Below are 14,454 nucleotides of genomic sequence, written 5' to 3'. Positions count from 1 at the left end.
ACAGAGGGCTGGGTGAATCACCAGCACTGGGAAGATATTGCAGCAGTTTAAGCCACAGCGTGCATTAGCAAATGAAAAAAGTCATAGAAAAGATACAGTATTAGTACTTCCAAGTAAAAGTATAGCTCGTTGCTCAAAATTCAATAGCTTGCAGAAGTTCAGAAGATAGATGTACCAAAACCATTGTGACTTTATATTTTTTTATCTTGCACATTATTGCATGTTTAATTTTAATTGGTTTGTTGTATTTTTAAATATACACATGAGATAACTTTTGGCTATTTTGAAATGATTTCTGTATATTTATGTAGGTAAGATCTTTCTCTAGCTGGCTGCCCAATCACTAGTTAGATAAATTTCTGCCTGTGAATTTTATGCTGAACTGCCTTCATTCAAAAATTTTCACCGGTCTCTTTCTAATAAGTACAGGAGGCTGTTAACTCTAGCTTTCCTTTTCTATGCATTGCCAATATAGGTGTATAAATTAATACCACAGCTTGCCACGTTTAAGTTTTTGGTATTATCTGAGTGAATGTGCAACTTTCTGACAGTGTTTTATTTAAAGACAAATGCAATTTTTGCATTTAATCTTTATGGGTTGTGGTACAACTTATGATACAAAGTTTTCATCAAAATTGTAATGTAATCTTTTATTTGCTTGTGGAAAAGGCTTGGTTTGAAATGTGAGCAGTTGGAAAACAGCTTCATTTGAACAAAAGGAAGCTCAGATATCTGACAGGATTTGAGCAGCTTCTTTCTAACATGCACTGGTTGGTACATTCAGTGATAGGAATGCTTAATAAATAAGAAGGAATATCAACCCCCAGTTTTGCACAAGTGGCAAAAAGTATGAGAGATCATATACAGCAAAATTACTGCTGAAGCTGTGAATAGCTCCATCATCTTCTAAGGTCCTTCCCCTTCACACGTCTTGGACAGGTAGACACAGGGCCACGTGCTTGACTTTAACCCCTTTTACTTCTCATGTTTAAGCTTTTCTAGTTTCCTGAGCAGCTCTTCCTCCTCCTGCCTGTCTTGTCCACTTCTCCTTCCCTGTAGATACAGCAAGAGAGCTATACTTTGTTACACTGCATGTCTGAATGTTGTGGTTTAACCCAGCTGCAAAGAAAGAACCAGGCAGTCACTCGCTCACTCCCTGCCCTGCTGGCATGGGGGAGAGAATCAGGAGAGTAAAGTGAGAAAACTCGTGGGCAGAGATAAAGGCAGTGTAATAGGTAAAGCAAAAGCTGCTCATACAAGCATTCACCCCTTTCTTCTTCTTCCCCTACTTTATATACAGAGCATGATGCCATATGGTATGGAATATCCCTTTGGTCAGCTGGGGTCAGGTGTCCCAGCTGTGTCCCCTCCCAACTCCCTGTGCACCCCCAGCCCACTCACTGGTGGGGTGGGGTGAGAGGCAGAAAAGGCCTTGGATCTGTGTAAAGCCCTGTTCAGCAGTAATGAAAACATCCCTGAGTTTCAACGCTGTTTCCAACACAAACCCAAAACAAGCTACTATGAAAACAATAACTCTATCCCAGCCAAAACCAGCACACTGATAGCTTTTCTGAGATCAGGAGGCAATTTTGAGAGTTTGGAAAATTTTGGGCAAATCTGGTAGATTTTGAAGGGTGAGAGTGTTATGGGTAGGTAAACAGTCATACAAACTTAAGAAATTACTATTTTGATGGTAATTCTTTGTGATTTCCAGTTAGTATCCAGTATAGGTTAAAAAGGCCCCTAAAATCAATTCTCAGAAGTAAAATGATATACAGAGATGGTTGGTGATGTTTCTGTGTAATACTTAAATGGAGGGAGAGGGAAGGGTGCTGGAAATTAGCAGTAAGGGGAGAACTCCTTTTAGTTGGGTTATGTGATAGAAGACCTTTAACCTGCACTGGAACCATTTAATGGTACAGTGGGACTGCAGAATGGTGACTGCAGAGAGTCATTTTGTTTTGTTCTAATAAAACTGCAACTGCCATTTAAATTCATCCAGTCTGCCTGTTGTTCATATACTTACTAACTCACCACCTGCTCAACACACCTTTGGCCAAAGAACAAGAATGGAAACTTTTTGAAATACTCAGTTTCAAGGCTGAAAGGGGGTTTTTTGTGTTTAAAAAAACCAAAACACTAAAATAGATGGGTTCATTGTAATTAATATGTTATTTTAAAACAGTTATTGCAAATAAAAACTAAAACAAAATTCAAGAGGAAAATTACCATACTATGTCTGGTTTTGTGTATTAGACATTTTGAATGTTTTTTAATATCAGAAAAAACCTTTGAAAATCAATTTAAAACCTAAATTCTGCAGGTTAACCATGCAGCTCCTAAACATCTCTGGCATACCCTGCTTGAGTCAGGCAAGCTGCTTTGAAGTTTAACTTCTGTAAGCAAATAATTTAGGTACATTGGAAGCATGTCACAAAGAATAGTTTGGACAGTCAGTGTTTTGATTGTTGAATCTAACTAATAATTATTGTTGGGATTAAAAAGTTAGAAGTTCTGTAGAAGTCTTTAAATGCAGCTGATGAGACAGTGCTGTGTTGCAAGGACAAAGGGAATATTGCTATAGATTTTCATCCCAGGGCTCGTAATTGCTGAAAGGGTTCAAGAGACCTGCAGCATTATTTACCAGTAAATGACCAGTAAATGAATTGAGTTCAGAGTCCATGTGAACTTTTTATTACAACTGAAAAGGACATTACTTCCTCTCTGATCTTTATCATCAAAGATACCATTTAGCAGTAAAAGTGAAGTTAAATAAGTCAGCTGTAATGGGAAATAGCTTTTCAGAAAGTAACTTTGAACTGTAAAGCTCTAAATTCACTAAAAATTCCATGAAGAATTTTCTTAAGAGTAGAGTACCTCAGATATAGTAGTATTACATCTGAAAATATTTGGGATCATTCCCTTTTTGGAGAAAGTCACAAATATATATCAAATTTAAAATTATCATAGTTACAATTCTTACATTTCTGAGACCACAAAATCCAGAGCCTTCTGAAATGCTTTTCTTGGTTAAAATTGGTGTATTTTTAGAGAATTTTCTATTATTGGAGAATATTAAGATCATTGGTAATTCATAGTTCTTGGGTGGAATGTAGTTGACTAAATCAGTGAACTACATTTAGCTGTGTATACTTTGTCATTTTACACATCATTCGTTTTTTGTGTAGACTAACTGTGAAACATTGTATGTATGACAGTCAATTAAAACCTGTTTCGTTTATGTTTATTTTGGCATTTGAGTACAGTGTAATGCATTTGCTTTGATATGTAAATAGCAGCTGAAATGTTTCATGTCAAGAAAGAGGGAAACTTTTGAATTGCTAGTGTTGATGGCTAAATTGAGGTTGCCACATCTGTGTTGTAATACATGATGGAACTGGGCTCACTGTGATATTCTAACAGTTTGTGTAGTTAATATAAATATTTGGCATCAAGAAGACAGATTTTTCTTAATCATTTAGTCTGCAGTTAGAAATGTTGTCCAAAAGTCAATGAAAAGAAAAAGCTGCCTTTTATTTCGAAGTTTCTCTTATAGTTTAAATATGTTTACTTTTTATCTTTATTTTGAAGTTGATGAAATTTAGTTTTCATGTAAAAGTTTTTAAAAAGCTTTGTGGCCTCAGGCTTCACATTTGAGTACTTCCTAGACTTGGGCAGTTGTCGTTGTCTTAATACATTAACCAACTGCAAGTTCAAGTCCAGTCCTATGCTGTTGTGTGTATTTTTTTTACATATAGCACGTTCTTTTTTAGCTTTTTAATAAGGATTTTAATGTCAATTGTTTTGTGTTCACTTAAAGAACTGGAAAAATATGTATGAGAATTTTAATTAGCCAGATTAAAAGCAAATCATCTAACATTGTGTTTTATATGTATAGAATTGTCAGATATCTGTGTAGTTCACAGTAGTCTTATCTAATCTAAATTTTGGAGAAGTAATAAATAGTCAATATTATAGAAATTTTGTGACCAAAATTAATGTTATGTATAATACAGATATACTGTTGCATGTACGTGCTTATAAGTGTGTGTTACACTTATATTAGTGTATTATCAAATTATTATTTGTAATTATCAAATAGTAATTATCAAATACGTGAGTACACAAGCTGATAATTTTAGCTGTTTGTTACTGTGAAGTTTATCAATGCTTTCTGAAAGGATTTTGGAGTAAGTTTACTTCAGTTGGAAGTAAGTTGTTTCCAAACTACTTCTAGGCACTGGAGACTTTGAAAATGTTTGAAAAAAAGGATAGCAGAGTAAAGAGTGCAGCTGCAACAAACCTTTCATTCCTTTATTATTTGGTAAGTGTTTGTTTCAACAAAACTAGGTAAGAACTACAGTTTATGTAGCAATTTCTGTATTTTTGTAACAATTTTTGCGTCTGTCTAAATAATCCCTGTAAATGAGAAGAAACTGCGTGCTAGAGGAGTTAATCTGGAACACCAGTTCTTGGTTGTAGTTGAAGTTTGGATCAGGTCTTTTTGTATCCTGTTGCTGGGAAGAAGAGTGAGATTGAGCCCCACGCCACAGAAGTGTGTCTGCAGTGGGATTTGTGCAGAAGCTCAGTGGCTCCATTTAAAACATGGGTCCTGGAGACCCAGGCTGAACTTTAGGAAGACCTGAACTACATAGTTTAGGCAGGTGTGTTTGTGTATGAAGTTTGTAGGTGTGGGTATTTTTGTTATTTAATTTTTTTAAATAAATGCTACTTTAAAAGAAAACTTCCAGACCAGGTGGGACACAATAGCAAGACACATCTCAAGTGTTAAGTTATTGGCAACTAGAAAGAGATGATCTACCTTATGCAAATATATAAGAAATATTTTGGGAATGAAGAATCCTTTTTTTTTTTTTTTAGTCCTCAGTCTTTACTTGTAATTCCTGTAAGAAGCCACAGCTGCAAGAAAATTAACTGACAAAAGGCTAATACAATGTTTGTTTTGTTCACATAGGGGAATGAATTGGCCCAAGCAACTAACTATGCAGATTTAGCTGTAAATTCTGATAGGTATAATCCAGCAGCTCTAACTAACAAAGGAAATACTGTTTTTGCAAATGGAGACTACGAAAAAGCAGCTGAATTTTATAAGGAAGCTCTCAGGAATGATTCCTTATGCACTGAAGCACTTTATAACCTTGGTAAGTCATAGGTGCTTTTGTGATTTAGCTTTTGTCTAAAGGTAACAGTTTTTCTGAAAATCTGTCTTTCAGAGTGTTCTTATGTAGAAATATATGTGAATTATTATTACTTTATTGAGTAATTTATGTTATAGCAAGATATTAACTTGTACTTCCTGCCTGTTCTGCAAAAAAAACCCCCGTGTTAAGAACATCAACTAGTAATTCCAGATGAATAAGTTACTCTGAAGATTAAGAAATTTATGCTACCTACTGAAAGTATACCAGTTTTAGCATTATTAAACCCTCATTGCCCCATTCATCTTGTTCAAAAAGTGAGATTTCAAACATCCTTGCACTTTGATTGTGTTCACGTTCCTTGTGTTTATCAGTTTGGTAGGTCAAGCATGGCTCTCACAAAGAGTCTGTTAATGTCAAGGCAGTCATACTTCCTCCAAGTACCAATTTTGGTTTTCTTGTTATTCTGTCAGTTAGTAGGCCAAAGTAGTCTTTTTCTCACTGCATTGAATCTGTAACCTTTATTTTTTTTAGGTTTAGCATACAAGAAGTTAAACAGGATAGACGAAGCTTTGGATTTTTTGCTGAAACTCCATGCAATCCTTCCAAATAGTGCCCAAGTCCTTTACCAGATAGCAAGCATGTATCTTTTTCTGGATTATGATAAGGGTGGTGGTTTTAGTAAACTCATTTAGTCTGAAGTACGTGTTTCAATCATGACAGAGTGACTTAGAAATTTACTACAGTGTCCATTATAGTAAAGATGATGTGTTCTCTGATGTTTGTGAAAATGAGACCAGAACTTAAACCTGCTAGAACATTTCCAGTGAAGACAGTGAAGAAATACATTAAGACTGCTCTCATTGCAGGGAATGAGTGATTTACCCTCAGTGTTAAATTGTGTCCTGGAATATTTCAAATGCTGCTGATTTTATTATAAAATAATATGGCATAGATAAGTACAAGTAAGTAGAATATTTAAGAAAAAAAATTATGGTTAATGAATCTGAGGTTCTCTTCTGAAAGCTGTTTTCAGATTAGTTAGTGTATGTGTAAGAAAATAATTATCTCCCAATACTGCAAAAGCTCAACAAATTGAGAAGCTGAGGAAGGGAGGAATTGGCTTTGCACATCACCAGTGATATTCTACACTATGAATTTCTTTAACAATTCTTCTGAGGATGTGCAAACTGTGATAAAATCCTTCCCAAGGCAGAATAGATTTCAGTTGTTGTACTACACTTCTAAGAATAGTGTAGGTAATAAAAATATATTTTAGTCAGTAAAATAAGTAACCTCTAAGAATACCAAAGGACTCTGATCTGTATTGCTTGTTGTATAGCCCCTTTACAACAGCATAAATGGCCCAACAACTCCCAGTTCCCATCTGGAGCAGAGCTGCTCTGCTCCACTGCTATGTAAAACTGTTTTCCACCAATACTCACAAGCTTTTTCCATGATAGGTAGGATGCAGCAGAAAGTGAAAAAACAGGTTGGGCAGTAGCTCCAGCTCACACTGCTGAGAGCTCTGAGCCATTGTGCCCCTCAGGGGTGACTGAGGAGGGAAGAGCACACTACAGGCTGAGTTACAGCTAATGCTGCCTCTCTGGACCAGAATCTGGCTTGTGCTTCTTAGACATACAGCAGAAAACCTCACTACTGGCAAAAGTCTGTTCTTGAGAATAGCAGTTTTACCTTATCACTTACAGTAAAACAAAATGCCGTTAGTATGAAAAACTAACCAAGTTGTAAAGGCTACAAATCAGTGGCCTGGTTGTCACACTTATTCTTATAAATGAGGAAGTCAAAGTAAAATTAGTGTCAGAAAGAGAGAGGAGAATTGAGCCCAAAGTTCTGTTGAGCCCAACCTGGTTTTAAGGTGAAAGAGCAGCCGAAGTCTCTGAATATTTTTTTTCCTTTAGCATAACGAAAGGATTTTCTAATGGAAATGAAATTATGAAAACAATATGAAAAAGAAGGCCAGTGTATCTTCACGCTACAGTGACTGGTGTATTTCAGCACATGGATTGCATTAGGTAAAGTAACAGGAATTCTGAGTAAATCAATCTACCATCGGCATCGGTCCTTGACTGAAGAAAACTCAGATACGAGATCATGGAAGATCCCAATCAAGCCATAGAGTGGCTCCTGCAGTTGATCAGTGTAGTACCAACTGATCCACATGTACTTTCAAAGCTAGGGAAATTATATGATAATGAAGGTGATAAATCCCAAGCTTTTCATTATTACTATGAGGTACTTGCTCTTATATTGCTTTTTCAGTGCACTTTATAATAATTAAAGAAAATGTTGCCCTAAGTTCCTATATCAAATTAACATATCAAATTAACATGATTCATTTAAACTTTTTAAAATGTCCTCCAGAAAGGAAAAAATAAGAGATACTGGGAGAGACAAAATCTAATTTTTGTAGTCAGAGCCTAAGGAAACACATAGCCTGTGGTTCCATGTGGAGACCGACCCAGACTTTCATGTTTCTTTATGTGGTCATTGTTTATACTGACCTGTAACAGTTTTATTTTAAAATATAGTCTGGGACAAAATAAAGTCTGAATATAGCAAATTTAGTAAATGTAGTAATTTTAAAGGTGTGTAATGTGACTGAGTTGATTGGAGGCTGTGTCTATATAATAGATATGGAGATACATATATAATGTGTTTATATATGTAAGTTTATATATGTATTTTTTAACAGTATAGCTATACATTATGTATACATGGTTGCATAAAGATATGCAGCCTCTTTAATTTCAAACCAGCTGTACTACTATCTGTAGTTTGGAGAGATTCTTCTGTCTTAGAAAAAAGACCGATGGGAAATGGCTTTGTTGCAATATGAGGGTTCTTTTTATCTGTGAAGTAAGGATGACCAAAGGCTGTGTTGCAGTCTGAATTACTAGTTGAGTTGTGCTTGATGATAATTTTGCTGCCTATTTCAGTGGGAATTTCTAAAAAGCTGAAAATGTCATTTATGTACGTATGTATAGAAAAGAATGCTTTTAGTTGAGTTTTCCAGCAGACTGATGTGAATATGAAATTGTACACGTATTAGTTAGCATTGTTTAATGTTTTAGGTAACTTACTCATATGTAGGCATGAGCTGAGTAAATGTTTTTGTTGTTGCAAGCTATTTAAAATAGTATTTCAAATAAGACTGGATGGAAAATGTGACAGACTCATCTCAGGTAACTTCTAAAAAGCATTCTGCAATTAGAAAACTTGGCATGCCTTTTTTTTTTTTTTTTCCCCAGGATCACTTAGTACAGCACACTACTTCTATTCATTTATATTACACATTTTGGGCATCTGGAGAATTAAACACTTGAGTAAGATATTCCAGAAGTACCATAAAGATGTTGTTTATCACTAAAATTGTGGGGTTTTTCACCTTTCCTGTTTTGTCAGTCATACCGGTATTTCCCTTCAAACATTGAGGTCATTGAATGGCTTGGAGCATATTATATTGACACCCAGTTTTGTGAAAAAGCCATTGAGTACTTTGAAAGAGCAGCACTTATCCTGTAAGTAGTTATTATTTTATGCCTACTCAGATTTGTGATTAGACATCCATAAGTATACCTAGAGATAAATCAGTTGTATAACTTTATTAATACTATAAGCGAACATCAGAATTAAGAGTATTTGGGATATTACTTAATTTTCTCAACTGTCTGTTCATTTACAGTGTGTTTTTGTTCTTACTGTGCAATTTCAATGTTAAATAAGATCCTCCTTTGGGCCCAAGAAAGTATTAGGTATTAGACTCTCTTTTTCTCTGTTATCTGCCATTAAACACAGCTACAAAGTGGGCAGTTGCTCTCCAAAGGCACCAAAACCTCTTTCTCCATGGCTTTATGTGAAATATTTCCTTTCTGTTGTTTTGTTATGCAGTGATGATTTGGTGGTTCAGATAAATGCATGTTTTAGCCATTCTTGCTGCATTTCCACTTTTCGCATCGCTCCTACTTCCATAAAAAAGCTATTCCAAATAAGGTATATAAGTAAGCAAAACTGTGCAGTGCAGTCCAGGGGTCAGTGAAAATAAGTTTACAGATTAAATCGATCCTGATAGAGATGTTTGAAATATACTGAGTTCAGTTCAGCAACCTAATGGCTAAAATTGTCCATTAGCAGAACATGATGCACTTCAGAAAGTATATAGGCTATATACTTTATTTTAGTTCAGAAAGGGAGCTTAGCACAGAATGGTTAATAAATAAAATTTGGTCAAATTTAAATCTATAATCCAGAGTTCAAAGATAATTCTAAAAAGACATGCATATGGTCTTTTTATGTGGAATTCGTGAAGCATTTTGTGTTAATAGACCAATTCAAGCAACTGAAATTCACTTGAATAAGTGTGAATTTCTCTATTTTGTGTTTTAGGAAACCTACCAAAAATCATACTAAACAAAACTTTCTTGTTTCTTGTCTTGCCATGATCTAAAATTTGACATTCTTTTTGTTCTGGGAATCTGAATGGGCATGCATGTACAAAGACAGCATGCGAACAAAAAGTTTGTACAGTATCGTTCAAGGAAAAACTATACTGCAAATAGGTTGTTACAACAGCCAAGAATGCGCTCAGATATCAGTCACAGTCCAGGTGTAAGGTGATCAGGAAAACTGTTCATTGCTCTTAAGCGTTTCTTTTATATTCTTTGTATGCTATCGTGCTACAACATAATTGGTTAAAAGTCTCAAGCATAAAACACTGTACGTACTTTCATTGGTGACACTGGAGACACCGTGCACACTGTCATTGGTGATACTATACACATTTTGATTGGTGACCTTTGGTCTCGCTGCATTACATTTGTTCCGTCGGGCATTACAGTAAATATTTCCTTAGAGTTGTTTACATTCCTCTGCAACTTCAGAGCTGCAACTGCTCAAATTCGAGGCCTACCATCCAGTTGTTTCCCACAGGTTGTAAGAAGTTCAGTAAAAAATACTAATTCTGGCTTTGAGACACTTGAGTTGGAATGGACATTAATTGTAGAAGAGAAAATCCAAGGTTTAAATAAGGATTCAAAATGAAAAAGAAATAATAAAAAAAGCCATAGACTTCACCCAAATGGTGTTATAACTATAAAGAAATAGAGATGTCGATAAGATAAAAATACCCAGTTCACAGGTTTGCCAGTATTCCTTTCCCTATAAATACTGGCCATCTTAAAAAATTATATTTTAGTCAAACTATGAGATTGCAAATACTGGTGTTCATGGCCTTGTTAGAAAATTTTGAAAGAAACAGATGAAACTAAAAAGAATTATTTAATAATCTTGTTTTGGCAAAGATATAAAGATTTTGTGCTTCTTATCTCACTCAATCCATGCATGAAGCATGAAGTATATGGATTGTAAAGAACTTAAGGAATAATTGGCATATGAAATTCTTCATTGTTATTTGTAATTGTAATCTATCTGTAATAGAGAGAAATTATTTCTCTGTGGGAGGAGATTTTTAATAGTAGATAATGGTGCATAAATATTTTGGTGCTTATTTGGTACTAGAAATAGAGCCTAGATACGCTAAATGGTAAATATGTATGTAAATATAAATTGCTACTGATTTTAAATAGTTATGTTTTAAAATTGTTTTAACTGTGGACAGCATTTACTAGTTTAACAATTTTTAGTTTGTTTAGTTTATTTACAATCCATATACTTCATGCTTCATCCATTCAGTATTTTAATCACAGTAAAATACTGAATCACAATAACATGTTAGACAACAAACTGGTCAACAGCTTCCATTATTTTATTTTTACCAGCATGCACAAATCTGTCGTTAATAAAAGGAGTTGTGCAGTTAATGCTTGCTGCTGACAATTTCTTCTCTCTAGAATTTTCATACTGAACTATGTAATAAACTTTATTTTTGTGTCTGCTTGACTGCCTTTGTTTGCAGGAGACACATTCAGCTGAAACTAAAAAGGTGCAGCATCTGTATTTCATGAGCTTTTTTGGCAACTACCAGGCAAACAGATTATTTAGAGTTAAAAATGGCCTGTGCTATGATTAGAAGGAAAAACTGAAGAGAATAAGTACAAAACTATTCTGAAACTGTTGTCTTACGGTACCTTTTGGATATGCTACTATTGCATTGTAAGCCACATGTGGAAAGTGCTTTGGCTTATAGAGGATCTTGACGCTATTGACATGAAAATTTCCCAGTTTTCACATTAATTTGAGAAGAATGAGGAAGGAGTCCAACTGTTTTGTTGTACATGCTGAAACATCTCAAATATTTTCTCTGACATACCTGTTTTAGCACCATTATGTGCTAAAAAGAGAAGGAGCGTATAGGCAGCAGCTAGATGCTGCAATGGCATCTTAGGCAAAAAGGAGAAACCGGAGTTTAAAGCTGTGAGTGGGGAGTGTGCTTCCTGGCAGGGATCTCTTGGGCATGCACGGGATCCTAGTGGTAGGGCCTCCTCAAAATACAGTTTAGCATTTTCTTCTTCCCCACTGCATGGTTCTGTAACTCTGACAAAGCTTAGTGGTTCACCTCTCCAGTCTACTAATGGTGTCTGGGCACAGAATCACGAGCAGGAGGAAGGCTGTAACATACGACTGAAAATGAGTGACATCAAGGCCTGAAAAGAGGTGCATGGTGCAGGGGTAAACTGTGTGTGAATTGAGCTGGATAAGTTCTTTCTAGGAAGGCAATAGGCTAGGTGAAAATTTTATTAGTAGTTTAATAGTAGGTCTTTAGCAGTGCTATGCAGATTATTTTGCTTATTCATTCTTTGGCAAATGTGCATAACTTTATTTTATTCATATGCAGACCGACACAAGTGAAGTGGCAGCTGATGGTTGCAAGTTGCTACAGGAGAAGCGGTAAGTTCTGTAACTTTTTGGTAACTGGTTGGAGGTTTGTAACATTTTTTTTTTGTAATACGTGGGGGTTGTTCAGACTAGACAATATATGAAGGGAGCGTATAGAAAACATGGAGATAAACTGGTGTCTGCAGTTCCAGGGCAAGGAGCAACGGTTTTAAACTGAAAGAGGGTAGACTTAGACTGGATATAAGGAAGAAATTCTTTACTGTGAGGATAGTGCGACACTGGAACAGGCTGTCCAGAGAAGTTGTGGATGCTCCGTCAAGGCCAGATTGGATGGGGCTTGGAGCAACCTGGTCTAGAGGAAGGTGTCCCTGCCCATGGCAGGGGGGTTGGAACTAGATGATCTTCAAAAGTCCCTTCCAAACCAAACCATTTTATGATTCTGTGTTTTGTTTTGATTATGTTTTGACTTTTTTCTTTTGATCTTTTCTGACTGATGTGAATATTGGTGCTAAAGTTTGTGTGAACACTCAGTTATGTATTATTTTGTTATAAATTTTCTCTGTATATGTAATAAAACATGAAGTTTCTTTTAAGTCCAGGAAGTGTGCCTGCACTGACTTATATGTGAAACATTCCTTGTACTCTTAAATAAATAAAGAAAATAGTACAGCATACGTGATCTAATAGAAGGTTTTTTGAATGTAATTATACTACCAACTGATCCAACATAAACAGTTAGTTTTTCAAGTTGCTTAATTCCCTTTTCTTTTCAACAACAGGTATAATTTTTCAATATTAAAATAGTATTTGCACTACACAAGCAGAAGAGAGTCTTAATGTGCTGTATTTCCATACTGGAAATAGAATACACTGATGAGCAAAATTAAAAGAGACTAAACTTTTGGGGGTTTTTCACCACCTAAAATGCATTCAGGATACTTGATGATGTAAATTATACTCTTCTTTCTTCCTGTTCCATCTTGTCCCTCTTCTTTATGCTTCTTTAGAGCTTCGCAGAACAGTCTTCCATAATAAATAAGTGCATTTTCTCGCTTAGCTCAGTTATTTAATACAACAGTGAGAAAAGGAACAGGACCTGGGGAAGCCAGTGTATTAAGAATAATCAACACCACCCAAAACTAGACAGATGAAACATTTTCCCAGCAAAGAAAAACAGTGGGCTTGGCTGCTTCTTAGATCATTTATGGTTCATTGGCAAAATTCCCGGTTTATCATGTTAACACATCAGTTTGATCTCTGCCTCACACCAGGAAGAGAAAAACAGTGATATCTCAAGAAACCTTTTTTGTCAAGTATTTAATGGTTATGATATTTTAGATTTACAGGGTCAATCAGTCCTTTCCATAATCAATCTGAGTCAAAATTGAAGACAAAAGACTTAAGGAATAATTATTTCACTACCAGATCTGGGCAAAGGAGAGCCACACAATTTGTATTTTGATGTCAGGAAGGACAGGCAGAGCTCTGCTGTTAGATATTTCCATTTGACCAGTCCATACATTTGCAGTCCCAGACAACTCCTATTAGGCTTGATACAGTTCATCTAGTAGTTGTGTTGTAGAAACAGAGTATTAGAGGAAGGTCAAAAAAAAAAGGCAAGAATCAGGAAACTGCTCTTTGTTAATTCTGTTATTTACAGAGTAATTTGGACTGGTTTCAGATGTTCTTAATTTTTACTGTTAAATTACTATTAAATTACATAATTAAAGAATTTTAAGTTTGGTCTCACCAAATTTGGTCTTATAATATTAAATTATTTACTCTAACTAAAAAAATGCATTGATGTTAAAGTGTATCAATTTCACATCAGATATTCTTTTTTATGTTTGACTGTGTGGATAGGAGATGTTTGTTTTATTTGCAGGTAACTACCAGAAAGCTCTAGAAAAATACAAAGTCATTCACAGAAAATTCCCAGAGAATGTTGAATGTAAGTTGTTTAGTTCTGTGGTACAACTATCAAAGGAAACTTTGTTACATAGAATATGTGTGTTAGTAATCATATGACGTGTTTTTCATATGAAAATATTTTTATGAACTAACATTTTTATTCAAGCTAATGCAGCGTGTTTTCTGTGACAACACTAAAGTGTGATTTAAGAAATATTAGGTCAATGCTGAAGAGTGATGAAAATAAACTTAGTTATAACTGAGTCAGATTGGTTGAGTTCTTTCTCATGCATAACTATGTTACTTATTAGATATTTCTTATGATAAAATATATGTATTTGTACTTCTAGTTCCTGCTGCTTGAATTCCTGCTGTAAGTTTCTAGATATGAGAAAATCATATTGCTAAGTTTTACCAAAGCCAGGCTTTCCAAAAAATGTAGAGGGTGAGATTTTGTTGCTGAGTTTTTAAGTATAGTTGGTCAGCCAGTCTCTGGAAATCTTTGAAGAGTAAGACATTTTGCAAAATCAGTCACACCTGTACTCTAAATAAAAAAACCATATAGAAA

The 14,454-nt window shown here is 35.1% G+C and overlaps 1 protein-coding gene across 4 annotated transcripts in view; it reads left to right on the top strand.

Moving 5' to 3' along the window:
• The window catches only part of IFT88 (intraflagellar transport 88), a 43,701-nt gene that overhangs the window by 14,785 nt on the left and 14,462 nt on the right, over window positions 1–14,454 (top strand). For 3 of the 4 annotated variants that reach the window (XM_027652671.1, XM_027652652.1, XM_027652662.1), the window contains exons 16-22: window positions 4,238–4,324; window positions 4,976–5,162; window positions 5,694–5,802; window positions 7,265–7,415; window positions 8,586–8,701; window positions 11,974–12,026; window positions 13,861–13,926. In XM_027652671.1, the coding sequence (XP_027508472.1) occupies window positions 4,238–4,324; window positions 4,976–5,162; window positions 5,694–5,802; window positions 7,265–7,415; window positions 8,586–8,701; window positions 11,974–12,026; window positions 13,861–13,926 (769 nt within the window). Of the gene's footprint in view, window positions 1–4,237; window positions 4,325–4,975; window positions 5,163–5,693; window positions 5,803–7,264; window positions 7,416–8,585; window positions 8,702–11,973; window positions 12,027–12,160; window positions 12,268–13,860; window positions 13,927–14,454 lie in introns of those variants that run through there. The other variant, XM_027652681.1, reaches the window with a different exon arrangement.

This window comes from Corapipo altera, unplaced genomic scaffold (assembly GCF_003945725.1).
Source record: "Corapipo altera isolate COAL_440 unplaced genomic scaffold, ASM394572v1 0, whole genome shotgun sequence".
Classification (NCBI taxonomy): Eukaryota; Metazoa; Chordata; class Aves; order Passeriformes; family Pipridae; genus Corapipo; species Corapipo altera.
Note: the sequence above shows the minus strand (reverse complement) of the source record. Positions and strands in the feature narration are given on the sequence as shown.